The sequence below is a fragment of the Plodia interpunctella genome, chromosome 16 (assembly GCF_027563975.2).
Source record: "Plodia interpunctella isolate USDA-ARS_2022_Savannah chromosome 16, ilPloInte3.2, whole genome shotgun sequence".
Taxonomy (NCBI): Eukaryota; Metazoa; Arthropoda; class Insecta; order Lepidoptera; family Pyralidae; genus Plodia; species Plodia interpunctella.
The window spans coordinates 4,395,060-4,422,017 of record NC_071309.1 but is presented as its reverse complement, the minus strand read 5'-3'; the positions used below and the strand labels follow the sequence as shown (position 1 = coordinate 4,422,017).

The following is a 26,958-nucleotide window of genomic DNA, read 5'->3' as shown; positions in this document are numbered from 1 at the left end:
AATTTATTCAATCATGATTCATGTAAAAAATAGGAGCGACGACTGCGCAACTCCACCTTGACCAGAGACGCCCTTGACTTCAGAGAAACTGACTTGGACCGCGAATTTTCTCAGATCATCTTTACAATGATAACTCGCTCTCGTCTTCGTCTGCTCCAAGTTTCATTTCCGACGTTAGCCTTCCTTGGGAATGCTATTGTCGCCCATCAGCTGTCGTGTCGGGCTTTAACCGCCTCGAATGATATTCCACAGGAGATTGGAATGGTGGATAATATGGTGGGAAACACACGCCGCAGCAGAAGAAAAATTTTATCACTTATTTTTTAAATCATTTGCTCTCACTTTTTTTCTTAAATTACCTTCAGTTTAACTGTTAGTAATGAGATATTTATATTTGGGTTAGATTTTTATATACTTTCGTTATATCAGAATTTCAATTACAACATTAACACTCGGAATGTTTGTATTATAACAGCTTCTAGGAATAAATCTTGTTTCAAATTTTGTTATCAAAGTAAGATGGGAAATGTGATCAAAGAGCAAAATGTTCAGTTCTGTGAACCGAAGTTGAAAGTCTAAGTACTCACGGTAATAGAACCAGACGAATTTCATTGAAACTGTACTCTCCGACACGTGTCTTCAGGTAAAGATTATCAGGATGTCATCAGTCTTTCTAATACTATTCTATCAAAAAGTCAATATATAATATCATTTACTTATTTTCACAGAAATCTGGCTAGCTTCTATATTCGTGCTTACGACAATAGATTTTTTTATACCAGGTAAACACCGCAGCCCATGGACATTACCAACTCGATAAAAGTAACTAAATTTGTCCATAGTAACCTGTAACTACATTGCATCTCTCACTCTAAAAATCGAACACAGCTAAAACTGACAATTCAATACTTAGCAAGACTAGTAAACTAACCCTAAACTTAAAATCGTCACAAATTACATTCTTCTTTCTTTTCAAGTGTGTTATACTAACACTGGTGTCAGATTTTATTTAAGTCAAATAACATTAAGCCAGGAGCAGGATTAAACAGAGAATCTTGTGTCTTCTTTATGTGAAATTACTTTATTCATGAATATTGAGGATTGGAATATCAAGGGAAATACGAAATTTGTTTGTTTCCATAGCGTCAAATTATAATTTAAATTAAATTGTGTCAATGAGATATGGAAGAAGAAATCCAGGTCAGCACGCATTTGTGACCGCTATTATATTGTTACCCTGACATTAAATTAAGTGACAATAGATTTATTGGCAAATACCTATATAAGCTGTTAGTAAACCGTATCAGGCATCATTTGGCAATTATTACTCAACAGTACCTGGAGTGCAGTGAAGATGAGGGCTATCCACGTGGTCGTATTAGTAGCGGTGGTGGCAGCAGTACATGCCAGGGATGCCAGGTACAGAAGGAATGCTGATTTAGAAGCAGCAGCCTCCCACCACTGGGAGAAGGGAGACGGCGGCGAGCATCATGGACACCATCACAGTGAACACGGTGGACACGACGAGAAGGGGTACAAAGGGTACCACGAACAAGACCACGGAAAGAAAGGACACTCTCACCATGAAGGAAATAAAGGATACTACGGAGAAGACGGTGGCCACAAGAAACACCACCACCATGACGACGGATACTATGAGGAGCACAACTATGGCGAAAAGGGTGAAAAAGGACACGGTTTCGAGGAAAAGGGGCATTTCCACAAAGGACACTCGACGAAGGGACATCACGGCATCCATAAAATAGACGAGTTCAAAAAAGACAAACATTTCCACGACAAACACGGGGAGTCTGGTTTTGAAGAGGGCTATGGTGGGTATCATCATGAAGGTGGTTACAAGAAGGGTGGAGAATTCCATAAGGGTCATGATGTTGGAGGTTTCCATGAACATGAGCACGGCCAGAAGGGATTCCACGAGAAGGGTGGCCACCACCATGATCACAAGGGGCATCATGGAGAGGGCGGCGAAGAAGAGTACTGGGGTCACGAAGAGGGCCATGGCAGCAAGGGTGGGCAAGAGGAACACAAAGGCTGGGACTGGAAGAAAGGACACAAATAAATTAAACTGTTACTCGTGGATCGTTTTGTTAATGTTAATATTTTGTGATACGAAAATAAAATATTTTTTTCCGACAATGTCTTTTAAATTTAATTTAGCTTCTGAATAAGAAGTGTTTTTTTATTATTTATATTTAATATTTACCTATATATGTTCATTATATACTTAGGTGTTGTTTTATTCAGGAGCATCACATTTTTTACAGTTTTGTAGAGATTACACAACAATGTACATGCAAATTTCTTTTAAATTTTGTAGACGAAAACGTAGCAAACTACAAACTCATTTTTGCAAACGTAAGACTACTTAGATTGCCAGTAAAACTGTCCGATTTTTTATCAAATCAACAAAACAATTTGAACTTTTCCAAGATATATTGTTTTATTATACGATAACTAACGGCATAATATACTAACTTAGTTACTAAAAAACAAACAAAAATATTTTTAGCCACTATGATAGAGTTTCATTATTTCAATTTTAACTATGCATTGAATGCTCATGCGAAAGCGTAAGTTAAAACTAGCGCTTTAATCCGTAGTAAGTGTGCCTAGATAATAAATTATTAACTAATAACTATGCCTCGAATTTAATACAGGAACAGTTATTTTTTTCATAATTACATATATGCAAAATTTCAAAATTATGGTTGAGTAGATTCAGCGTGAAAAGATTAAACAAACTTACTTTCGCATACGTAGGTATGTTTGTTATGATAAATTCGGATATTGATAAAGATTAAGACTAAATTGTTGAACAAATCCTCACAACACGTTTTCTACGATAGTGAGTCATCTTGAAATTATAACGTGTGGTTCCGCCCTAGAATAAGACCACCCAGAAGGCCGGGGTCAGCCCCGGCCTTCGTTGCTTCACAACCCCGAACGCAACCGTGTACATGGAGAGATGAAACATTATGAGAGTGATAGTGAAACATTTTGAAATTATCATATCAGTACAGGGATGTTATTATTCAAATTGCAATTGTTTTCTGTGTATTTTTTCTTTTTGGTGCAATAAAGAGTATTTGTATTGTATTGTATTGTATTGTATTGCAATTTATTTTCCCCCTCGTCTTCTGTTCCTGACATCAATGCACTGAAAACGTTGGCAGAATAACATGCAATTTTAGGGTTCAGAACACGATGGACATGACAAAAGTTACTTCATTCTGTTTAAAATACTCAAAACCATTTAATTTATTTATTTAAAGCCATCAGGTGTCCCATTGCTAGGCAAAGGCCTACCTCCATTATTACCATTTGTTCTTCATATTTGTTCCATCTAATACCAAGTCGGTTAATTAATTTAGTCCCTACTCAATACAAGTAATACATATTGCATTAGATTATTTAGTCTATGGCGCCCCACGCGATTGAAACGTCTCGTCTCCAAAACGAATGTGTGATTTTTCCAAGCGGCTCATCGGATGACATAATGAATTCCAAGGGCGTTTAAATTTGTCAATAAACCGAGAAGTGGAGACGAGATCTAGTGCAACCAATTCATTAATTCTCTTGTTCGCCATTAAAATTTCGGGACCATTAACTTCTTAAAAATACTCACCTAAATCATTCCACATCGGAAGGACTTTAGTTAGAAACCAGGTTGATTGCTCGTAGTGCTGTATGGTGTGATACATACTTGTACTAAACAATCTAATCATGCGATTGCCAAGTCGATCTATTTATTTAAAACGTAAAAGATTTTTAATATTGATATAATAACTTACGTAATAATTTAAAACAGAAGGTCCCTTAAGTAGGGACTAAATACCCGAGTTGGTATTACGTGGATCTCACAACTTTTTACGGTAGAAAAACTGAGCTGATGTGCATACATTTAAAGTTAAATAAAAACTTATAAGATCAAAATGGCGGCTGCGAGATTTTTTATTTTAAGATAAAAGAAAATGTTTTCTAAATACTACGAGCAGGTATCTTTTTGTAGTCATTAGTATTGTAGCTTTCTATAGAAAGACTCAAAGAAATGGTAATAAAAACCCTGTGTATATTAAGTATAAATGTTCTGAAGTAACCTACATTATCATACTCTTAAATAATATGAACTCTTTAATTTGACAACTAAGCCTAATTTTAATATGAACTTATAAATATGAGTTATGACTTATCGATAACTGATGATACAAACAAAGAAATGTTCAATAAGTTATATGGAATAGTATTTAATAGTATCTACGTATTATGAACGTTATTTGATATTTGCACCATCAAATTCAATTATCTAATACTGGGTCACCGATTAACCATGGTTTTTCCGTGACTTGACCTTGAGATACGCATTAACTCTTCAAAGCTTTCTGCAAATGCCTATGATACTAACTTACACCAATCTATAAAGTCAAAATAAATAAGTCAAAAAGTAAAGACGAAAAAAGGAAAAATTGTAAACATGGAAGTGCTCACAAATGACCTGGAAGTGGAAATCTTTCAATAGTTAAACGAAACAACCTTGACACTATCGAACGCCAACTTACCTAATCGTAACTGCTGTTTTGGTATATAAAATCATTGACCCGACGATGCAAGTATCATTCAACAGCTACAACAAGTCTAAACAACAATGAGATCTAGTGTGGTAGTGGCTTTCGGGCTATTAGCCCTGGCTGCGGTAGTTTCCGCCCGGGAAATTCGGGAAAAGCGGGATGCCGATCTGGAGTCCGCCGCGTCCCATCATGGCGGGCACTGGGACAAGGGCGGCGGCCACGAACACCACGGCCACCACCACCACGAGGGCGGCCATCATGACCACAAGGGACACAAGGGCCACCACGAGCACCACCACGGCAAACACGGACATCACCATCACGAAGGACACAAAGGACACCACGGAGAACACGGCGGCCACAAGAAACACCATCACCACGATGAAGGATACCATCACCATCACCACCACGGAGAGAAGGGCGAGCACGGCCACGGTCACGATGAGCACGGCCACTGGCATAAGGGCCACGACACAAAGGGACACCACGGCGTCGAGAAACACGATGAGTTCAAGAAGGACAAGCACTTCCACGACCATCATGGCGAAAAAGGCTTCCATGAGCACCACGGCGGCCACCACCACGAGGGCGGCTACAAGAAGGGCGGTCACTTCCATAAGGGACACAAGCACGGCGGCCACCACCACCACGAGCACGGCAAGGGAGGGCACCACGAGAAGGGCGGACACCACCACCACCACGAGGGCCACCACGGCGAGGGCGGCCATCACGAGCATCATCACCACCACCACGACCACGGCAAGAAGGGCGGCCATGAGGACCACAAGCACTGGGGCTACAAGAAGCACTAACCCGCTGATCTCAATTTTATTATTTGTTGATAATTTACAACTAAGTTGCTTTGTTATAATGTTTTTACGAATGAAAGATAAAATTTTATAAAAAAAATCTGTTTGATTTATCTCTATTTATATTTATACATATATTGGCACTGGAACAATTTGGATAACATTGGGTGAAATAAGGATTGACGATATAAATATATTTTTTCAATGCTTGCGTAAAAAAAGATGACAATTGAATACTAGCAAAGAACAGCCTTTTTTCCAAGAAAATTCGCATATAGACCCATTTAGTCGAATTCGATAGGTCTCTAACCACTACCATACATAGCTTAATGTAATTCTTCTTATTAACAATAATAGGGTATTATAGGGGTTCAAACAGTATTGTAAAAATATTTATACCTAATCTAGCTAGTAACTATTGGAAATTACATGTGTCAGTGTTGAAAAATGGTTCGTTGCAATAATATTGTGATCATCGAAAAGCAAAATCTCTTATGTCGGCAGGTACGGGACTGAGTCCAGTCCTTTATTCCTTTGGAAGTGTTGGTTTCTGAGTGTGGAACCCTAAAATAAACTTTCTCTGTAATCTTAAAAATTACCCACACATTAAAATAATTATTAATAATCGTCTAACAAATTTAAATACATTAAGCTAATAACTAAAATTACCGGTGCAAGCTAGGAAGCAGGGCTAATTTCGAATTAAGCTCATTGATCGATTTTGCGAACCCTTATGAAAAGTTTAATTTTACTTTTTAGATTAATTTTAATTTTACGTACGCTATCGAATAAAAAGGTTTACCTAATAAAATGAGTCCAAGTCGAACTGAACTGACGAACAGGAAAGGCTGGGATATTTTTACGAATCGGAGGCCAAGATCCTTTTTGGGTTGGCTAAGTACCTATGAACTTTTGTTCGCATTTCCGAAATTCGGTTTTGAATCATTTAGCGTTAGGACGTGGTTTGGACAGTTAGTTTTCAATGATGATAATTTAATGACAGCTCCAATGATGACATATTATGAAGTGACTTATTCGTATTCTCTAAAAAGAAATTACCCCAACTCACCCATACGTACAATTATTGACTAATACCTATTAGATTACGTATATAAATCAAAACGTTGGACTAGATGTACCTATATATCTACGCTTACTTCTAAGCGTCTTAAACAGTAACCAGTTTCTTAAACCTAACTGCTTATTGAAAACTGTAATACTAACCTGACCTAACTAACCTGAGTGATAAAATGACACTTTTTGTGGAGGGAATGTTGAATGATATCCGTTTTGTGTTCAAATGTGCTGGTTTATCTCTCGAATGCCGAAAGGAAACTCGCAAACAGACTATTATACGTAGATTCATTTTCTTTATCAATTCCCTCATGCTAAATAGTGACATCATAATATCAGCTAGCTGGTTTTTCATTGGAATTAGAAGCGGCATCAGTTTTACTGAATTGACCTTTGTATCCCCATGTTTTACTTTCGGTACGATTACAAGTATAAAGGCAACGTATCTCGTTTTTAATGAAGATTTAATAAATAAAATTGTTGAAGATATGAAAGTCCTAGAAGTGAAAACACTTGACAAAACAAACAATATAATAGAAAAGTTTGTTAATAAGGAGGCTAAGTTTCTGAAATACATAATCAAAATATTCTTTAGAATGCATGGTTTGAATATTGTATTTTTTATAGTGAGTCCTCTAGCTTTAATATTAATGAATTTTATGAAAACTGGTGAAATGGAGTTTAGGTTGCCTTTGTTAGATTTCTATACATTTGTTCAGCCCACCACAATATGCTGGATAATGAAATATATAAAGCAGATATATTCTGGTTAGTATACTTGCTTATTGTATTTTAAAAAATAGTTTTCTTATAAACCATTTTTTATCAACTCTTCGAGTCTCTTTTACTTTTTCCTGAAAACGGCACGACACAGAGATTTCTAAGAACGAAAACCCACAACGTTACTTTTCAGCATTGGTCTCCTACGTATATAGTTAGCAGAATAAATCGGTCAGAATAAATTTACAAATCCTTGCATCGTCCAGAAAGTTAGTTTTAGCATAGTTTAAAAAATGAATTAAATATGTATTACAATGATCCATTAGCTTCTTACATTTCCTAATACATTTTCTAGAAATTCTCAGTTGTGATGAATTAGATCTCGTTAAATTTTTATTTTATGTGCGATTTTATAGTGAACCATTTAACTGCCTGACGCGAACCCTTTTTAGATAAGTCGTTTTTTAATTTAATTGTTATTTCAGTATGCATTGTAATAATTGAAATTTGTGCAGCAGACTTCTTTTTCTTCACTTGTTGCACCTATCTGCGTATGCAATTTCAATTCTTGCACTATAATATCCAAGAACTAATTCCTGTTAATTCTTGTAATACAATTATGGCTTATAATAAGGAAATTCGCGGCAAGCTTTTGGAGTTAATCCGAAGGCATCAATTCTTGATAAGGTATGGTAATCGTTATAGTGACCTTATAAAAAAGCTTTTTCACCTATCCTATACAGATAGCTGTCTCTTGATTTGTCTATCTGTAAACTTGTGTAATTTATGTTCTATAACCTATAAGTATTATATTTTATAGAGTTTCGTAGAGTTAGTTCATTGTGGAGAGAAATTTGGTTTTACATAAGACTTTTACGGAACGATTCCAATGCAACTCAGTTCAATTTAATAACCTAAAATGAATACTAAAAATTAACTCGATGTTACGAATTTGCGAGACAGATCAGTTTAGGTCGCAAAGTGGATCGCGGCCCCTTTTAACTGACAAGTTTTCAACAGCGCATATCGTGTGCACTCGTGTTGGCAACAGTTTACACGAATCACCAAAAAAAGTGTGGAACGACATATTTAAAAAAAACAACGTATTTATTTTTCAAACGTAATTACATATAGCATAATCCCATATAACATAATCTCACTACATCACATGTTTATCTCGTTTCAGTGTATCAGAGAATTTGAATGTTATATATACACAATCGTCACTGGTAAATTTTGTTATCAGTTCAATTGTTATATGCCTTTCTGGATTCAATGTTATGGTATGATATGTATTACCTATTCAAGCTATATTTTATTTTCATCCTATATAGTGATACTATATGAAGTATTTAAAGCATTAATAACAAATGTACTTACGTCTAACGTAATTATTTTACTTACACATTCACTTGTTTTCACGGTCACAATTGTCACGGTTGCCAAATAGACTACGTAAAATTCACAAACTGGGGAATAAATACAAAAAATCTTAGTCTGTTATAAATACTTCCCTCCCATTGAACTTATATATTTTATACATACATTGTATAAAAAAATAAAATTTTCATAATTTCAAATTCTGATCAAGCATTATTGTCACTCTGTATGAGTAGTCTCTATTTAATTGTCCTAACAGCTAGGTAGTCATTTTGAGATTTTGTCTCACGAATATTATAGTCTTACATTACATTCTGTCTGATTAAGATATAGTCATAAGCTTTTAACCCATGTGGTATTGTAATCTGACAGTAAGTAGTCTTATTTGAATATTCTAAGTCTAACATAATACACTTATTTGTTACAGACTGTCAAGGACGTGGTGTACGTCTCTACATTTCTATCTTTCCTGATCCTGTCTCTCTTTCAAGTGTTTTTCTTGTGCTATTTTGGCGATTTGCTAATGAATTCAGTAATTGCTTAAATTTGTTTTACTATGTAAATGTTGATGAGACTCAACGAGAACTTTTACAATATTATATTTCCTAGTCCGACTCTCAATTTCTCCCAAATAGAAAAAAAACTTATCCGTTTTGGCTATTTTGTACAAAGTTGCTAGTTTTAATGTAAATGTTGATTTTTGTTATAATGATTAAAAATGTAGAGTAATACCAACATATCTTTTTCATATTTATGTTCAATCAATATAAAAATAATACTGACAGAAAATATTTGTAATTTTGTTTGTACTGAATAAACTCGATTTTGATTACTAATGAATTTCGTCTGAAACCGTTCACTATATTTCTCCATTGTATTGTGAGCTTATTTTTTATTTCCATTGTTTTCTTTCTTACAATTACGATTTCAAACACGTTAGCTTTGAATATATTTATACTGTTTCAGAGTACAGCAATTTGCGATGCAATTTATAATAGCCGATGGTATTTAATGGAAAATGCTTTTAGGAAAGACATACTAATTATGCATATAAGGTAAAACATTATAATTTTTGTACCCCAATATATGTATATTATTGCTATAGTTTAGCTTCAAATATGCGAATAACATTTACTTTCACTTGACTTTCATCCTATGTTTCTAATTTTTATCAAAACTTTTGCCAAGCTATGGGACAATAGCAATCTATACTATTATTATAAAGAGGTAAGCGTTTGTGAGTTTGTATGTTTGAGGCGGGTAATCTCCGAAACTACTGAACCGACTGAAATTATTTCACCATTAGAAAGGTGCATTATCCAAAATTGCTATAGACTACATTTTATCTCAAAATTCCCACGGGAGCGAAGCCCCGGGCAACATCTAGTGATAAATAAATCAATATACTTAATACAGTCGCATGGTGTCGCTAGACACAATTTTCTTTTAAGGAGTTTAGGACACACAATTCATGGATTTCACTCCATAAGATACCTTGAAATGAAATCCCAATGGCATTCCCAATGAATAGAGATGTCGAACTTTCTTTATCTTTTCAATATCTTTTACAGATCTCGAAGAGCTTGCAAGCTGACGGCCTGGGGTTATGCTAACATCAACCTCAATGCGTTTATGAGGGTGAGGCATTTACTTTAATTATGTACCATTATAATTTATCACGTTTTCATTCGTTTATTTTATTTTTAGTTTATTATATTTCTATTGCACAAAATAACAAAAAACCAAAAATACAATTTTACAAGCTGTTCTTTAATTTACCTGTCCAAGTATTTGCTCGTCTGTCTGTAATGAAATCTTGCATGTTAGATTTCTCTTACATCCAGTTGTCCTACAGGGTTGAAATTTCCTACGTCGATTCAGTTTCCGTGAGGTATTAATATTACGATGGGGGAATCGTTGAGGGAACTCCTCAATGGTTTACACCAAGGACATGTTTTTTTTTGTCAGGCGTTAAATGCCACAAGATCTCTCTGACGACAAGCTTGGGGCAAAAATGTCATTTTTGTAAAAAAACTTGTTAATTGGACTGACAAAAGCTTTTCAGTGTTTTTAACAAAATTAGAAACAAGTTGAAAGTAAGAAGATCTCACTGACAATAGAAAAAACTTGTGGCAAAATTGAAATTTTTGTAAAAAAAATTGTTTTCTACACTATAAATATTATAATCTATATTTTTTTTATGGTTAAGCATCAAGAATCCCTAGATTAAAAATAATTTTAAGAGAAATCTAACATGCAAGATTTCATTACAGACAGAAGTATATATATAAGTAATTACTTTGGTAATTTTGGTATAAAGTTTGTTACTTATAAAAGTAACAAACTTTATACCAAAATTATATATATATACTTATATAATTATATATAGAATTAATTATATATATACTTATAATGACACCTACTACAATTTACAAATTAAATAAATCAGTGGAATGTTGATAAATTACTTGGTTTCTTGTAGGCAACAGAAAAATACTTTACTTTCACACCTACACTATTTGGCTCTGAATATAACAACTAAGTATTTTCCAAAAAATGTCTATAAGATTTTAATTTTTGTTTCAGGTACTTAGTACTTCTTGGTCTTATTTGGCCCTTCTCAATACTATGTATGATCAGCGGAATTAAGTAATTTATAGCATGTAACATGGTAGGTTACCTACTTATAGTCGAAAAAGTTATATTAAGATTGTTTAGATTTCCATTTAGTCTAAAAGTCAATCATGCCTTGCATAGATTATAGATACAAAGCTCAGTTAACAGCACATCAACCTACCCAAATTCATTGCAAACTCGCCGCTATTGCCGCGCCATAGAGATTTATGCAGGGTAACTTGATGTGCTGTTGACTGTACATTATTAAATCAGTCTCTTTGTAATACTTTGTCAATAAACATACACATAATCATTGTAGTGTTTTTACTTCAATATCTATTAATTTATCACAGTGGCGTGTGGTTTCCGCCCTAGAATGGTATCACTCCATATCCTCCCGTGAATGTTGTAGAAGGTGACTAAGGAATAAGAACAGCTTTCACAGTAGCAGACAATATCAGCGTTCTTAGAGTAGACGTCAGCCAGAAAATTTTCAGATTGATTTATTAAGCGGCATATCAGCCGTGTAAGTTGTCAGGAGATCGTGTATGTACATACAATTAATATTGTTCTGCGATCCTCGACACGTCCTAATCCCAACCACTGCCGCAGAATTTCGACACCAAAGGATTCAAGTTCATAATTGAATTAGATATGTCTACAATACCCCGCTTAGTACCAAGCGGAGTATTGTACTTATAGGTATAATAAGTTATACTTGACTATACGTGATATAATATGTTATATTATTGTTGTATGGCTCTGTCTTCAAACATCAATATGTTAAGATCCACTGTTGTAAGTTACGACTAAGTATAAAAGTATATTACTTAGTAGTCATATAATATGGTAAATTTAAAAATATATATTTAATTAAATTTTAAATCCTGAATGTAAAAAGATATAAATCTTTTTAAATTTAATATTCATATAGATGTATTGATTTATAGATAGTTATTATACTGTTTTATTGAACTATTCAGGTTGCCAACGAGCACGAGCTAACTGAAAACTTTAATTTACTTGATACATTTGAAATTGAATCTGCAAATAATTCCAAAAAACATACATTACAATTATATTTAAATATGTAAAATAAATTTTAATTATTGAAAAGGTGGACTTAAAGAATCAGTCAATGTGATGATGCAGAGAAAAAAGATCATTTTTTTACAAACCAACCGATTTTTTGTTTGCCCGATCGAAAATGTGGTAGACGACATTTTCGATAAACGTGTAAACGTAACTGTAGTAAACGACTGCAATCAAAGTTTCACGAAAGAGATAAATTAATTTACATGCTAATTAAGGTGTCATTTCCTCCGATCGGATCGCCAACGTCCGGACCGGACGTTTGACCTTGTCTGCAGCGTAAGAGTATACAAACAGCTGCAATAGTTGCTCAATGCAGCCGCTGAGAAAACCGGAGTGTCTATAAAAGGTGGTAAACCTTAACAAATAAATCGACAGTGAAATCAAAGACTGCGGAAGAGAGCACGACAATGAAGGGCGCTCTCGTAGCAGGCTGTGTGGTGCTGCTCATAGCTCTGAGCGCAGCCAGAGACCTGCGGGAGAGCGGGGCCGACCTCGAGACTGCAGCCTCCCACCATGAGAAGGGCGGCGGCAAAGAGCACCACAGCCACCACCACCATCACCACGGCGGCAAGGGACACAAGGGCTACCACGGACACCACCACCACGAACACGGTAGCAAGGGCCACCACGACCACGGCGGACACAAGGGACACCATGACGAACACCACGGACACAAAAAACACCACCATCACGACGAGGGCCATCACCATCATCATCACCATGGCGAAAAAGGTGAAAAGGGACACGGCTTCGAAGAAAAGGGTCATTACCACAAGGGGCATTCGACCAAAGGTCATCACGGAGTGCATAAAGTAGACGAATTTAAGAAAGACAAGCACTTCCATGACAAATGGGGAGAAGGGGGCTACGAGGAAGGCCACGGGGGACATCATCACGAACATGGGCACAAGAAGGGCGGGCACTTCCACCACGGACATAAAAAGGGCGGCCACCATGAGCACCACCACGGCCACAAAGGACACCACGAGAAGGGCGGACATCACCATGAACACAAGGGACACCACGATGAGGGCGGCCATCACGAGCATCATCATCATCATCATGACCACGGCAAGAAGGGAGGCCATGAAGACCACAAACATTGGGGATACAAGAAAGGCCACTAATGGATTAGAGTTTACATAAGGAAATTTAGCTTAAGTTTCTGCTATGTATATAGTTTGACCAAATATTTGTTATATTAGAATAAAATTTTGTAAATATTTTCAGTTTCAATTATTCAAAAGTAGTTTTAAAACCAAACACCTGAATCCGTAATAGAAATTAATAATAATGGTACACTTATCACAAATCGTTGAAAATATACACTTCCGCTTTTTCCATTCATAATGCTTTTACAGGTTTCATATTCTCAGTACTCTTTATTATACTGTGATATAACTTCAGAAGTGCAAAATCACATTGTCTATTAACAGTGGCACGTACGTCTTCAGCTTTAAAGGCTGTCAGATCCCCGACAAATTTATAGCCAGAAGCGATATCAGGCTTCATCAGCTAATCGGGCTAATCCTGACCGTAGTTAGATTAAAACACCGAAGTGCTCCTACACGGCAGCTTAGCTTAAATTCACATATTTAAGACACAAAACTCGCTTGAGTGAGAATGAGAAACAGCTTGGAATATACGATAAAATCTAGAACGCTGTAAGATGGGGTATAGAATATAGTTAGCCATAATGTATATGCCACGCTATTTCTCACATATATTTCTCACCATAAGTTATCTGCAATCTTCTGTTTGTCGTTTGAAAATAATACAAGTACGTTTTAGACTACTTTTAATATTGTGTTATGTGTACCGCGATGTTTCTCGCATGTTTCTTACAACCTTTTGTTTCTCTATATTAGATAGATCCAGATCGACAAGTGTGAGCAACCTATGTAAGCACGCGTGGTCAACCACCTAAGTAGCCGATTATACCTACCAAGTTTTATTAATTCTTCCTGCTCTTTTATATTGTTCGTATTTCGTATTTAGCTTTTTTCTTGAATCTTCCTTATGAAACATTGAAAAAAAAAAACGACGGAAACCGCCACTTTTCGCAGATTGCGACTTTTCAACATTATCAAATGTGTATTCATATTGGTAGTATTTTACTTACGAAGATACTTTACAAGCTTATCTACGAACCACGATACCTACTCGGTTTCAATTCACTCTATTTTTATTTTTTTATTACAGTTACGTAGAATACCCTTGCGTTTCTGCAAACAAATGGATTGTTAGTTTTTTTTATTGAGGATTCTATACTTGTCTTCATGTTTTCTATTTTAATAAATTGATTGATAACAACAAAAATATATATAACAGGCACATAATCTAGACATATAACAAAACTGTAAATATGGGCTGTCTCTAGAAGAAAAATAATATGGAAAATAATTATGGGGAAAAGAAAAATAATTATGGGGGACTTTACGGGACTAATAGTAGCCAAAACATTTTTTAGATCGAATATATCGATTTTCTTAGATTGATTGAATAGACCGATAGACAGATTGTCTATATGTACGTTTTTTTGCACATCACGAAAAAACAGTTGCATAGCGGATGGTCTAACTTAAAATCTGGTATAGGTTTCATCGCGATACGTAGCTTAGAAACTGAGATATTTACAATGAAGTATGAGCGGATGCAAATAATGTGGGCGAAGCCGCGGGCAAAGCTAGTGCGAGATATAACTACTATAATAAAGGTTTTTCTATACTTGCAGCCCGTTTTTTATTAATTTGCACCTTTGTTTACATGAATTCTTGATTTTGATCGGCGGAGTGTGTTATTTTTCTTACGTTTATTATAACTTTTAATAGGCAAACTGCTGTATTACACTTTTGCTCGACTGCCTCAGAAGGTTTTTAGTCACAATTTTCTTCAAGTAAGGTTCTGATATACATAAGTTGCTTATTTGATATTGATTGAAAACCAATAATACTAGAAGTAATACATATAAGGTTGAAATAAAAACGACGATCTAGGTACACAAATCCCAACTAATATTTTAAATGCGAAAGTAAGTTTGTTACCTCTTCACGCATCATCTGCACGTGCAGAGCTTTTATTCACCACAATGAAAAACCAGCAATATATATCAAATCCACCCATTGCGATAATGTATAAACGGCATGTAGCCGCGCGAAATAGCTTAACAATAAAGTAACGCTTGTTGGGCATAATTTAAATAAGTAACAGGACAGGACATAATTTAAATAGGGACCAACACTGTTCAAATGAGTTTCTTTCGGCATTTCTTCTCAGCAGTGGTCGTTCCGAAATGCCAGTAGTTTGTAGCTTGTGAGAAATAACTATAAATATAAAAATTGACGAGAAAAACTGCCTGTGAAGGTCTAATTTCTGAATAAATGATTTTAATTTGAATTTTTTGAATTTGAATTTTTAACTGAAACTTGCTCAATTACGGCCCTATTTATACCATGGTATCCAGTCGTAGCAGCATTTTCAATAGTCTTTTTCCATGAAATAATAGAACACCGAGAATTTATAAAAATCTACCAAATTTTATCAAAATCGGCCCCGCGGCAGCATAGAGTACTATGGAAGTACGGATGTTCTACCTTGATTTTTATTCAGTGTGTTAAATGTTTTATTATATGTTTAGAAAGGAATTTATTTTCAGGATTAGAATTTGGGATTTCTAAACAGGTAGCCATTTTCATTATCAAGCTATCCGCTCGCAACGAAACCTTGTAACGGGCGTAGCTACGAGTATATGGCGCACTATACCCCCACGCAGCCACAGAATCCTGAGTGGCGGTTATCAGCGTTAATTATTTTAAAAGCATTCCCGTAGAAATGGGCCATACTACAACCATATCCACCCAAGAGAATATCTTACGGTACAGGAAGGGTTGCCTTGCGAAACTCATTAATAAATTAAAACAAAAACGTTAAGACTTGCAAATAAAACAAAATATTGGTTGATTTTTTTTATAAAAAATGGCTTAGTTTATTAAGCACCTCCATACTTAAATATTACAAAAATAATTTATTAAGTATTAATTTAACTACAATAAACGTAACAAAATAAATTATAATCGCAGTAGCTTATTATCACTTTTTTCAGACTTAACACAAAAAGTTAAAGTTGTGACAACAACTGAAACTAAGTTAGGAAATAGCCACAATTGACGCAATAAAAAATATCCCGACAATTCGATCGTCGGTAACCTTTCCGCCACAACATTAATAAAACATGCCGTTAAATTGGTTCTATCTAATTCATCAGTGTCCTTTCTTGTAACCCCATTTCTTGTGGTGTTCGTGACCCCCTTTCTCGGCGTGGTCGTGGTGATGGTGGTGGTGCCCGTCATGGCCGGCCGCCTCCTTGTGGCCCTTGTGCTCGTGGTGATGCCCGCCCTTCTCGTGGTGACCCTTCTCGCCGTGCTCGTGCTCGTGATGGCCGCCTTTGTGGTGCCCTTTCTTGAAGTGCCCGCCCTTCTTGTGTCCATGTTCCTCGTGGAATCCTCCGTGCTTCTCTTCGTGGCCTGAGTCGCCTTCTTCGTCGAAAAAGTGTTTGTCCTTTTTAAATTCATCGATTTTATGTATTTCGTGGTGTCCTTTCGTGGAATGCCCTTTGTTGTAGTGGCCCTTTTCTTCGTATTTGTGACCCTTTTCTCCTTTTTCTCCCTTATGATGCTCGTCGTAATGGCCATCTTCGTGATGATGTTCCTTTTTGTGGCCGCCGTGGTCGTCGTATTCGCCTTTATGTTGCTCTTTGTCGTGGTGGCCCTTCTTGCCCTCCTCGTGGTGATGGTGCCCCTTGTATCCCTTTTTCCCGTGCTCGCCATGCTCATTATGATGATGCGCGTGGTGCTCCTTGCCTCCTCCTTTTTTATGGTCAAAGTTATGACCGTGGCCCTTATCATGTCCGCTGGCGGCGGGTTGCTGGTCATTCAGGGATTTTTTATCTGACACTTCATATTTGGCTTGTGGAAGACGTCGCGCGTTTGCAACGATAAGGAGTGTAAAGAGTCCTAGCGTCCAAGCCAGCTTCATATTGATTTTATATTTTTTGAGCGTGCGAATACAACTCAGCACAGTGGTAAAATTGTTAACAAGTCGATGGCGCAGCAGTTTTATATAAAGAGTTGTGTAAGACACGAGGCGCGTCGCGACGGACGAGACGCAGAGCTCGACCCCGCCGATGACAATACACCATTATACCGCCTGACTTCGCTTTTACTATAAAATATATAATTTATAACTTCTTATGAAAGAATATAGGTAAATAATGCATGGTTGTTTTACCGTTCCACGATTGAAATGGCAATGGGAATCAAACCTGGGGTATTTCCGATTCTCTCACTCTCTCGGCTGAGCTTGCTTAAGCTTTCATCCTCGACGATGGTCCCCCGAAGTCTGGAATCCTTAAAACATCCGTTTATTATATTACCTACCACTAATTAGGTACCTATCTGAAAGTAACAGTCAGTTTATTTTAAGATAATTTTATGACTGGCCACCTAACTAACTTGAAATCTCATTGGGCATGCTGTTGTTTCCTCTCTGCGGTCAAGGCAATGTATCCCCTAATATCCTCGTATGATATCCACAGGAGAATATAATCCTAGTGTGTTCATACTAGCGTAGGTGCATAATATGAAACATTTTTTCGATGTTAGTATGTATGTAATAAACAGAATCATGAATTATTGTGACCGCGAAACGTCTATATTTATTTGTGGACTAAGGTCGTATAAACACAGCATGCCCTAGAATAGCACAACGGCAACTGGGTCAATGCACTTTTACTCCGATAGAAAACACAAGTTTAACTCTAATGAACGATCGTGAAAAAAGAGACAGAATACCTAGTTGCCTGTAAGTAAATAAATCAACACTAACTTGTTTTCTACATATCGGGCAAACTTTCAACTTTCAACAACCCTGAGGATTTTAGTCCCTGAAAACAGCTCCCTAACGCAGTTTGAAACATCGGCTTGTACTATATAAAATTACTTTATAATATAGAGTAAAATAATTCATTGCAACTAAAAGTGTCGTCGACACCGACCGTGAAAACTGAGCCACGAGACACCACGGGCCGCCACTTTCATAATCGCCAATTCGTCACAACATTTAAGACAAGTTGATAAAAAATTTGGTAAACACCGTTAGTAGGTATCTTTCATGGCGGTCTACGAGCAAAATGACACAGAATGTGCCAGCTGCTTCCCCTGCGCATCTTGTAAAATTCAATCAAGGAAAAAGGGCTATTAACTGCATATTCTTCTCATAGACATATATACCGACCGCGAAACGCCTCATCGCTAGGGTATAATAGGGTATGTTTTTATTAATTGCACCTTTAATATTTTAAAAGAAATTAAAGAATACATTTTATAGATAGATATTTCATTCTCTGTTTTAATTCTAATCCTGAATAAAGCATAATTTGAGGAATAAAAGTTTAATAAAACAAAATTTCACTGGAACCAGCTCACTACGGGAAAATAATTATTTACTTGTGTTTATGACAAACACAAGAAAGTAAAAAAGCTCATTCTCCCGATTTTCCCATCCGTCACTATACAGGCCATGTAGGTCCATGAAGGTACGTCTCAGATCAATTACTAAAGAGGTAGGTAATATTCCATAGACATATAATAAAAAAAATATGTCATTCTTCTAATTTTATAGTAGGTTGATTTGATTTTTAAAATGCTTAAACACTAAGGGTAAACTAAATTATAATCTCAATTTTCAGCAATTGTGGTTCATAATAGTCATTATATATTTAAAACTTTCAAAAATGATGATAACATTCTCAGAACTAACTAAACAAGTGCATCTTGTTAAAGACCTGATATTATCAGATATGATTTGTGGAAGTATTGAAAAAGAGACAAAAGATGAGTCAGCAAACGTTTCTAAAAATCTGTTTCAAATGAAATCATGGTTTATTAGAATATCATGGGCTAATAAAAAACGATACATATTGGCTTTATTAGAAGATGTTCGCAGTGCCTGGACACTGTCTTGCTTACTGAAATCCATCTGGAATTGTCAACCTAAAGACGCTGTAATATCGTCACATCAACCGACAGCTTGGAGTAGCTACGATTCCGTACCCTTGGATTACAATCGAACTGCTCTTCCTGTCAATATTTTGGCTCAAGTCATGAAGAACGGCCGCTATTGGTTTCTTTCTTTAGAGCCACAAATCCAAGCGAAAGTTTTGCTGGAACTCTTAAGCCTATCTGGAGGTCCAATTATGTGCATAGTTTTAAAACGATGTGAGGCAATTTACCAAAAATACCGCACAGAGCAGCTACAAAACCTAAAGGAATTTATCGTTTGTGACTCGTCTCAAGCAATCGATAAAGGTAATAGGAGCAATCAAAACATGACGTCTGCTTTTAAAGTTAGTTCATCAGATTGGAAACCCAAGTCAGGTGAAGCTGAGAAAGAATTGGAGTTAAACTTAATACATTGGAATAATACATTACTGGAAATGCGAAAAAGTCTGAAATTAGACGAAATAGAGATGACTTTCAAGGATGGCACCAAACGCAAAATTTGGAAGGTAAACAGACCAAAACCTGAAGCACTTGAGACTGTAGACTACATACAACTCCTACCTTCAGAAATTGCTAAAAAAATTTTATCATATTTACCTTCTCGTCAACTTGGAGACTACGTCCGAGTGAACAAGTATTGGGCTTACCTGATACAAGATTACCATGTAGAACTATCAACTAAAGCTCAGCTAAAAAATAGTTTCGAAAAATTGGAGAAGTTAATGCTTGCTCATGATATAAGTTTAGATTTTGTAACTCCCCTGAATCCTCTGTTAAAACCTGCCTCTACTTGCGTCACAAGTATACATTTGCCTTCCTCAAAGATGAGACAAGTGCAGGCAATGAGCACAAAAGCGAGTGAAAAGTCGACCGGTGCCTACTCCTTCAGACATCTTGTATTTGACAACCTGACTAAGCCAATTTTGACTTTAAGACCATTACCAAATGTAGCAGAATTGTCAAATAGGCTTAAACGACGTGGTGCTGCTGATGAAAACTTGTGGGATTGGTGCAATAATATAATAAAGGATCAGAAACATCGTAAGGCCAAACGACCGGCATATGGTGTTTTTCCTCAAAATACTGCCAACTTTCCACATTCCAAGATAAATGAAACATTAGAAATTCCCCTAAAGTTACCTTTGATCAAGGACCCTGTCACACTCACTGAATGTTGTTACAAAAGGAACATATCTAACACCACACTGATTGGCTTGCCTAGGAATCCGACAACAAAGCGATATAAATTGTGGACAAAAGATTTTTCAGGTCTTTTTCCGATTTATAAAATACCTTCACATGCATTCAATTTTCATAATTAGATAGGTATTTTTAAATTAATTTTTAAACAATTATTTTTGCACTTTTACGATTGTCGATTGTGACGTATTTTATTGTTTTTTAGTTAAGTATGTACTTATTACTATTTTAATAATTATACATTTATACACGTTTGGTACAGATTTACAAGTTTTTATAATTTTGTTTTTGTGCAACAATGTAGCTATTTAAAATATATATTTTTTTAATTTGTTTATTTTATATAGAGATTTGTTTTTTGCAGCCGCTAGTTTAATGGTTGTGGAGATTGTGAAGTTTTGAAAAACGTTGATTTTTCTTATTGTTTAAATAAATGATATTACAAAAACTATTACAAGAACTTTTAAATGCATATAAATAATTACAAATAAGTCTTGATTACCATCGCAAGATATGCAAGCAACGTGTGAACGTCACACCTTTTGATTGATATGACCTATGCAAATTGAGCGACCTATGTAACAAATTTTATTTCTTGTGAGGTGTTCGGTGCATCCTATATGATGTCATCAAAGAAAACTATAGATTAGTCATATTTTTCGTTTCGCTCATATAAGAAAGCGTTTTAGAAATACGGGCAACGGGACAGTGCTATTGGCCAGGTCAATGTTTATGACCGTCGAGCAACCTGTTATTCCGTTTCCCACACGGTTAGGCTCAGACCAAATCCATGACATTTATTTTTGACGGAGTTGGTTAACCAACTGAAAACTTCAAAAGCAAAGAATCGTTTATATTCGCATATAATATGGTACTTATGCTTCTAATGCTGTAAACAATAGCATTATATAACATATCACCACATAATAGTTATTTCTGTAATCAAATATTTTACTATTTCACATATTTTATCCATGCTTGCCGTGGTAAAAAACCTAAGGCTTAGCGTAGCACCTAGATTCCTATAAATGAAGTATATATTATACTAGCTCCACCCCACTTACGTTTTTATGCAAATCTACTTTATAAAGCCCCATTTACTATCAGACATTTTGACCAAATCCTGCGGGAATGGCGTATATAGGGAATAAAAGTATTCCAAGGTGCCATATGTCGCAGGCAATTTGTATGATTTGTCCGTTTACAAACGGCTTAGGCACTTTAACACATTACCACAATACCAAATTACATAAAAATTGGTCCAGCTGTTTGATCTTGATGAAGTAAAGTAAGAGTAATACTCACAAACTTATTGTATATTTGTATGGGCATTTGTTATTACAACTTGTTGCCTGAAAAAAAGAAATAAATAAAATAAAATAAATTTCGCCTTTATAATATTAGTGGGATTTGTAGTATATGTTTTTAGTTATTTATTCATAGTACCTCCCTACTGTAGCGTAGACTACTATGGTGTACTGGAACATAATATAAAAGAAAATCCTCTGCCGCGTCTGTCTATCTGTTCGCGATAAACTCAAAAACAACTATACTTATTTTCATGTGGTTTTCACTGATAGATAGTGTGATTGCTTAGGAAAGTTTAGGTGTATAACTTATTATGTTTTTACCCGAGTGAATATAGTTAGCAAGAAAAATGTATCAGCTTTATTGAAAAGCTAGCTTATGTTCGACTGGTCGCATACGTTTTTCATTTTCTTTGTTCGTAGCTTATGCAATTTAGATGTCGCCGTTAGGTGGTAAAACTGAGCTAAAAATAAAGTTAATTTTGGCCGTGTTGGCTGAATGCCAGCAAAGGAGTAGACGTACTTTTAAATGTATTTTTTTAAACAGTTGACCGGTTTTCGTTAACTCGTACTTCTTCGTAATGGCACCAAAACACCCATTTCAAGTAATTTTAACTCGATAAAGCAGAAGTTTTTTTTTATCGAACAAATAAAAATACTGTTTTAACTATTCTCTCTAAAATGTGTCTTTTCCCGGTTGCCTACACTGCCATAAGAATTCGGAGCCCAGAGTCTGTTTTCCTCCTCTACTTAGCACAGTATTCTGTATCTTTATTTGTCTGACTATTGACGCGCATTTATCATCCATATCAACATCAAACCAAAACTTCTTGGATTTGCCACTTCTGCCAGGAAGTTAGTCGCAAATTATTCGCTGATGTTTAACTAGTTTCAAAATTTTTATTATTCAATTTAATTATATATTTCTTTATTTTATTATTAGTTACTTGGCATGTTTAAGATAGTTAGACGTAATTACTGATGATAAAACACGTGGAAATAACACATTTAGGTTTTTTCTTTTCATCCAACTTATTTTCTGAAACCCTCCTCTTACACCCGATACACTTTCCTGTTTTTATTAAAGAATTGGTTCTACTTACTTACAAGGATTATTTTTCCTTTTTAATCTGTGTAACTAGTATTCCATGTGCCATTCCCAGCCAATGTGTCATACCCAATTATTTCGTGTGACTGAAAACCAACGCTCTGTGCCGTTCGTGACACATGCCGAGAGTGGTGTCTTTGGTAGCACCAAAGACACCACTCTCGGCACCACCTACTAACATTTATTTTATATAAAAAGTCGTCCATATTTTATATAAGAATACTTCATAATTTGTTCGTAGATCCCACTGTACAAGAATAGTAAAAGTACACAAAGGCAGTCAAGCTGACATTGAAACATTTATCTTGCTCGCCTTTTTTCAGCCGAGCGGTTTCATCTGGCGGCGACAAGGTACCACACAACCCTATTGAGAAACGTTATCTATTTCAGCTATATTGCACTTGTTTTGTATAGAAAACGCTTGATTGCAACCACATCTAATTGCGCGCAGTTAAATGTAGGCCAATCTCGGGCAGCGCTCTAGTTTCTCAACATTAGGTTAGGTACTTATCTTGCCGGGAGCCGTTGCCAACGGACCACAGCCAACAATTTTATGTAACTTTGTTGTTGAAACGTGACGTGAAACTGATAAGTTTGTTTTCCTACGAAAAAGCAAATACCAATTTCCTGGAATAAGTAAAACTTCTCAGTAGGTAACAATTTTCACGACAGTATATTTTATAAACGTTATAACAATGAATCACAGTCAACAACACTTAAAGGTAAGCTTAATATAGCTAAACCTAGGCCTAAAATAACTGGCAACTCGATATGGACAAAGTGACACCTTAGTGTCCCTTCTTATGACCCCAATGCTTGTGTTCCTCATGACCGCCCTTCTTGCCGTGGTCATGATGATGATGATGATGCTCGTGATGGCCGCCCTCATCGTGGTGTCCTTTGTGGTCGTGGTGGTGTCCGCCCTTCTCGTGGTGCCCTCCCTTGCCGTGCTCGTGGTGATGGTGGCCGCCGTGCTTGTGTCCGTGGTGGAATTCACCGCCCTTCTTGTGGCCGTGTTCCTCGTGGTGTCCACCGTGATGCTCGTGATGGCCGCCGTCGTGGTGATGGTCGTGGAAGTGTTTTTCCTTCTTAAACTCATCGTGTTTATGCACACCGTGGTGACCCTTCGTGGAGTGACCCTTGTGATAGTGACCCTCTTCGTGGTGACCGTGTCCTTTGTGTCCTTTCTCTCCATGATGATGCTCATGGTGATGGCCGTCGTCGTGGTGGTGGTGTTTCTTGTGGCCGCCGTGTTCGTCATGATGCCCCTTGTGTCCCTCGTGATGATGATGTCCCTTCTTGCCGTGTTCGTGATGATGATGTCCCTTGTATCCCTTGTGGCCCTTCTCCCCGTGGTCGTGGTGGTGATGCGCGTGGTGTTCGTGTCCGCCGCCCTTGTCCCACTTGCCGCCGTGGTGGCTGGCCGCCCCCTCCAAGTCAGCGGCGCGCCTCTCCCGGGTCACGTGACAGCTGACGTACGCCAGCGCCGCGAGACCCACGCAGCAAAACACGAATGCCTTCATTTCCTCTGACCGGGTGAAAACTAAACCGATGACTGATACTTGCTCCAGCAACCGATAACTTTTTATACTAACTGAAGTGGTAGCAGTATTGTATGAAAATTGTGCAAATAATCAAGGTTGACGCTATGCCTAAGTGATCTGGTTGCGCAGCATCCTGACCCGGAATCTCGACAAGAAACGCCCGGTAGCAACAAATATTTCGTATCCGCTCTGAATATACAATAGTTTCGATTTCTTTCCAGCGTGTTAGAAATTCTTCTTACAATAACATGAGAATGTTTTATTCCCTTGTGAAATCAATCATACATTATCAAGTAAGTTTTCCCGCCTGCATCGCGGGTGTGGTCTGAATACTTGGTGAGTTGCGTCCCGCGGGAGCTACATCTTCGATAGGGTTAAACTATCATAGGATCTACCCAGGACGGGGAAACATTTGAAATAGTATTAAACTTTTACTACGTCTATTAATTTTCACTCATACTCATTCTATTAAACTCATACTAAATGAAATACTGAACAGGATCCTAATTATGTGTCCATTTTTAAATTCTTTAAGAACGCTATAATAATACGTACTTAAAACCTTTATTTTTAAATAAGAATCCGATCGCCGATTCTCGTCCTTTCCGGGATTACCGTCATAAAATTTTACACACGCGTAGCAAAAATATCTATTATTAACATTACACAACTATTATTTTTGTTTAATACACTGAGAACATGCGGTGTTCCGGTGCGTACACAAGCGAAATTTCGCAAATGAAAATTATGAAATACCTAATTGCGTAGGTATTTTATACCTTAACAAGCGCTCCGCAGAAATTTACACGTGAATTTTCCGATTCTGAATAACCTATTTATTTCATAGTGGCTAAATTGCTATACGTCTTACATATACGGGACAGTCACCGTATTTCCTACTAAGTAAGTACCTACATGATCGTAGTTCAAGAGTTGTTGTTTTATTAACTTTATCAATTTTATCCTATAAATAAGTCCATATAATAGGAATCATTTTGATAGCCATTAACAGTTGGTTGAAATCATTTAAGATTATAGACCTAGTATAGACATACTAACGTTGCTTCTGAAGATTTCGTATATCTCTGTGCTTAATTTCATTAAAATCGGTAGAGTTTTTGAGTTTATTCATTACAAAATAAACAAAAAGATAGCTAGCGTCAGTCCAGGCTTCATTCGGGTAAAACCTTACTACCTTAACCTGAAGGTTTGGTCTATATCTATGCCAAATTTTGTCTCTATCTTGTCTATGTCTAATTAGGCACAGTAGTTTTTGAATTTAGTCATCAATACATATAATAAAACAGTAGAAAAAAAAATCTGTACATTGAATAAATGTACCTACATAAAAATAAAATTATGCGATAGAGTCATAGTAACAGAGTAAGAATGTGAAAAAAAAATCTACCTGTTTGTCTGTACAAACAGACATACAGACATCTGTATGTCTGTTTGTACGCGCTAATCTTCAGAATAAAACTACCGGACGGATTTGAATGAAACTTTTTTGTTAAATAGCTATTAAGCCTGGGAAACATATAGGATAGGTATAAATGATTTTGAAAACTGGAACACCCGATGGAGAACACTAATGGTACAGCTAAACTATAGGAAATATAGGAATGACGCCTTAACAAACGTTGTTCAGCCTGATGAGCATTTTGTGTAAAGATATAAAAATCGAAGATCTGGAACCTCATGTAGACCCATGATGATACAGCTAAACTATAGGAAATATAGAAATTACACCCTAATAAAATTTGTTCAGTCTGATGAGCATTTTCTGGTGAGGTATAAAAATCGAAGATCTAGAACACCTGATGCAGACCCATGATGGTCCAACTATAGGAAGAAAAGAAACGACGACTTAACAAAAGTTGTTCAGCCTGATGAACGAATGATGAATGAATTTCCTGTTGATGTATAAAAAGATCTGGAACACCTGAAGAAGAGTCATAATGGTCCAGCTCATCTATAGGAAATAAAGTTTTTCAGTCTGATGAGCATCTTCTATATGTATAGGTATCGTTACGCTTTGTAGTACAATTTCTCTAATAATCTTACCAAAAATTGTTCTGCCATGCGAGCGAAGACGCGGGCATCGGCTAGTTACAAATATTTTTTTTTTTTTATATATATAAAAGTGTAGATATTATGTACATAAAACAATAACAACATAAGGAGTATGTACGTAAAACGAGAAGGGGTTAGTTGGAAGGACATAAAGGGTTCTGTTTATCTTATTTTTTAAAGGAACCCTGAAAGTGCCGTTCTACGGCGATGTTCTAAAAGGTATGCTCTAGGAACCCCTCCTAGGCTATGTCAAAATAATGAGAGCTGAGCAATGGGGCCGCGCTCTAAAGTGATTCTTAGATTTACGACGGCTTTAGTCGTAAAGCGAATGCGAATCTGTATAAAGCAAAAAATTGCTAGACATAAACACACATAAATAAACTTAAAA

General features: G+C 36.3%; 7 protein-coding genes across 10 annotated transcripts in view; 5 read left to right on the top strand and 2 right to left on the bottom strand.

Moving 5' to 3' along the window:
* The window catches only part of LOC128676377 (histidine-rich glycoprotein-like), a 37,645-nt gene extending 34,661 nt beyond the window's left edge, over positions 1 to 2,984 (top strand). Inside the window, exon 2 of one of the 2 annotated variants that reach the window (XM_053756464.2) lies at positions 1,336 to 2,984. In XM_053756464.2, the coding sequence (XP_053612439.1) occupies positions 1,336 to 2,080 (745 nt within the window). In that variant the 3' untranslated portion in view covers positions 2,081 to 2,984. The remainder of the gene's footprint in view (positions 1 to 1,335) is intronic. The other variant, XM_053756465.2, reaches the window with a different exon arrangement.
* Positions 2,985 to 4,622: 1,638 nt separating this feature from the next.
* Positions 4,623 to 5,504, top strand: LOC128676379 (histidine-rich glycoprotein-like). The gene has a single exon (XM_053756467.2). It carries the CDS (start codon positions 4,664 to 4,666, stop codon positions 5,396 to 5,398), a length of 735 nt encoding a protein of 244 aa, XP_053612442.1. The 5' UTR covers positions 4,623 to 4,663; the 3' UTR covers positions 5,399 to 5,504.
* A 134-nt stretch (positions 5,505 to 5,638) lies between these two features.
* Positions 5,639 to 7,242, top strand: LOC135309871 (uncharacterized). Its single transcript, XM_064436469.1, has one exon. It carries the CDS (start codon positions 6,646 to 6,648, stop codon positions 7,240 to 7,242), a length of 597 nt encoding a protein of 198 aa, XP_064292539.1. The 5' UTR covers positions 5,639 to 6,645.
* Positions 7,243 to 7,289: 47 nt separating this feature from the next.
* On the top strand, positions 7,290 to 11,498 carry LOC128676381 (odorant receptor 67c). Of its 2 annotated transcripts, none has more exons than XM_064436468.1 (6): positions 7,290 to 7,876; positions 8,376 to 8,472; positions 8,997 to 9,013; positions 9,536 to 9,624; positions 10,141 to 10,207; positions 11,156 to 11,498. In XM_064436468.1, exons 2-6 carry the CDS (start codon positions 8,448 to 8,450, stop codon positions 11,216 to 11,218), a joined length of 261 nt encoding a protein of 86 aa, XP_064292538.1. In that variant the 5' UTR covers positions 7,290 to 7,876; positions 8,376 to 8,447; the 3' UTR covers positions 11,219 to 11,498. The 2 variants fall into 2 exon arrangements, with proteins under 2 accessions (XP_064292538.1, XP_053612444.1); XM_053756469.2 differs by having other exon boundaries at positions 8,997 to 9,101.
* Positions 11,499 to 12,636: 1,138 nt separating this feature from the next.
* Positions 12,637 to 13,503, top strand: LOC128676380 (histidine-rich glycoprotein-like). Its single transcript, XM_053756468.2, has one exon. It carries the CDS (start codon positions 12,688 to 12,690, stop codon positions 13,405 to 13,407), a length of 720 nt encoding a protein of 239 aa, XP_053612443.1. The 5' UTR covers positions 12,637 to 12,687; the 3' UTR covers positions 13,408 to 13,503.
* Positions 13,504 to 16,271: 2,768 nt separating this feature from the next.
* Positions 16,272 to 23,001, bottom strand: LOC128676746 (histidine-rich glycoprotein-like). 2 transcript variants are annotated; one of them, XM_053757051.2, is made up of 4 exons: positions 22,953 to 23,001; positions 21,844 to 21,890; positions 17,601 to 17,677; positions 16,272 to 17,500 (listed from the first exon to the last, which is right to left on the bottom strand). In XM_053757051.2, the coding sequence occupies exon 4, from the start codon at positions 17,312 to 17,314 to the stop codon at positions 16,541 to 16,543; it is 774 nt and encodes a 257-aa protein (XP_053613026.1). In that variant the 5' UTR covers positions 17,315 to 17,500; positions 17,601 to 17,677; positions 21,844 to 21,890; positions 22,953 to 23,001; the 3' UTR covers positions 16,272 to 16,540. The 2 variants fall into 2 exon arrangements, with proteins under 2 accessions (XP_053613026.1, XP_053613027.1); XM_053757052.2 differs by lacking the exon at positions 22,953 to 23,001 and having other exon boundaries at positions 17,601 to 17,685; positions 21,844 to 21,881.
* A 602-nt stretch (positions 23,002 to 23,603) lies between these two features.
* LOC128676498 (histidine-rich glycoprotein-like) lies at positions 23,604 to 24,498 on the bottom strand. The gene has a single exon (XM_053756633.1). The coding sequence runs from the start codon at positions 24,474 to 24,476 to the stop codon at positions 23,742 to 23,744; it is 735 nt and encodes a 244-aa protein (XP_053612608.1). The 5' UTR covers positions 24,477 to 24,498; the 3' UTR covers positions 23,604 to 23,741.
* Positions 24,499 to 26,958: the final 2,460 nt, after the last annotated feature.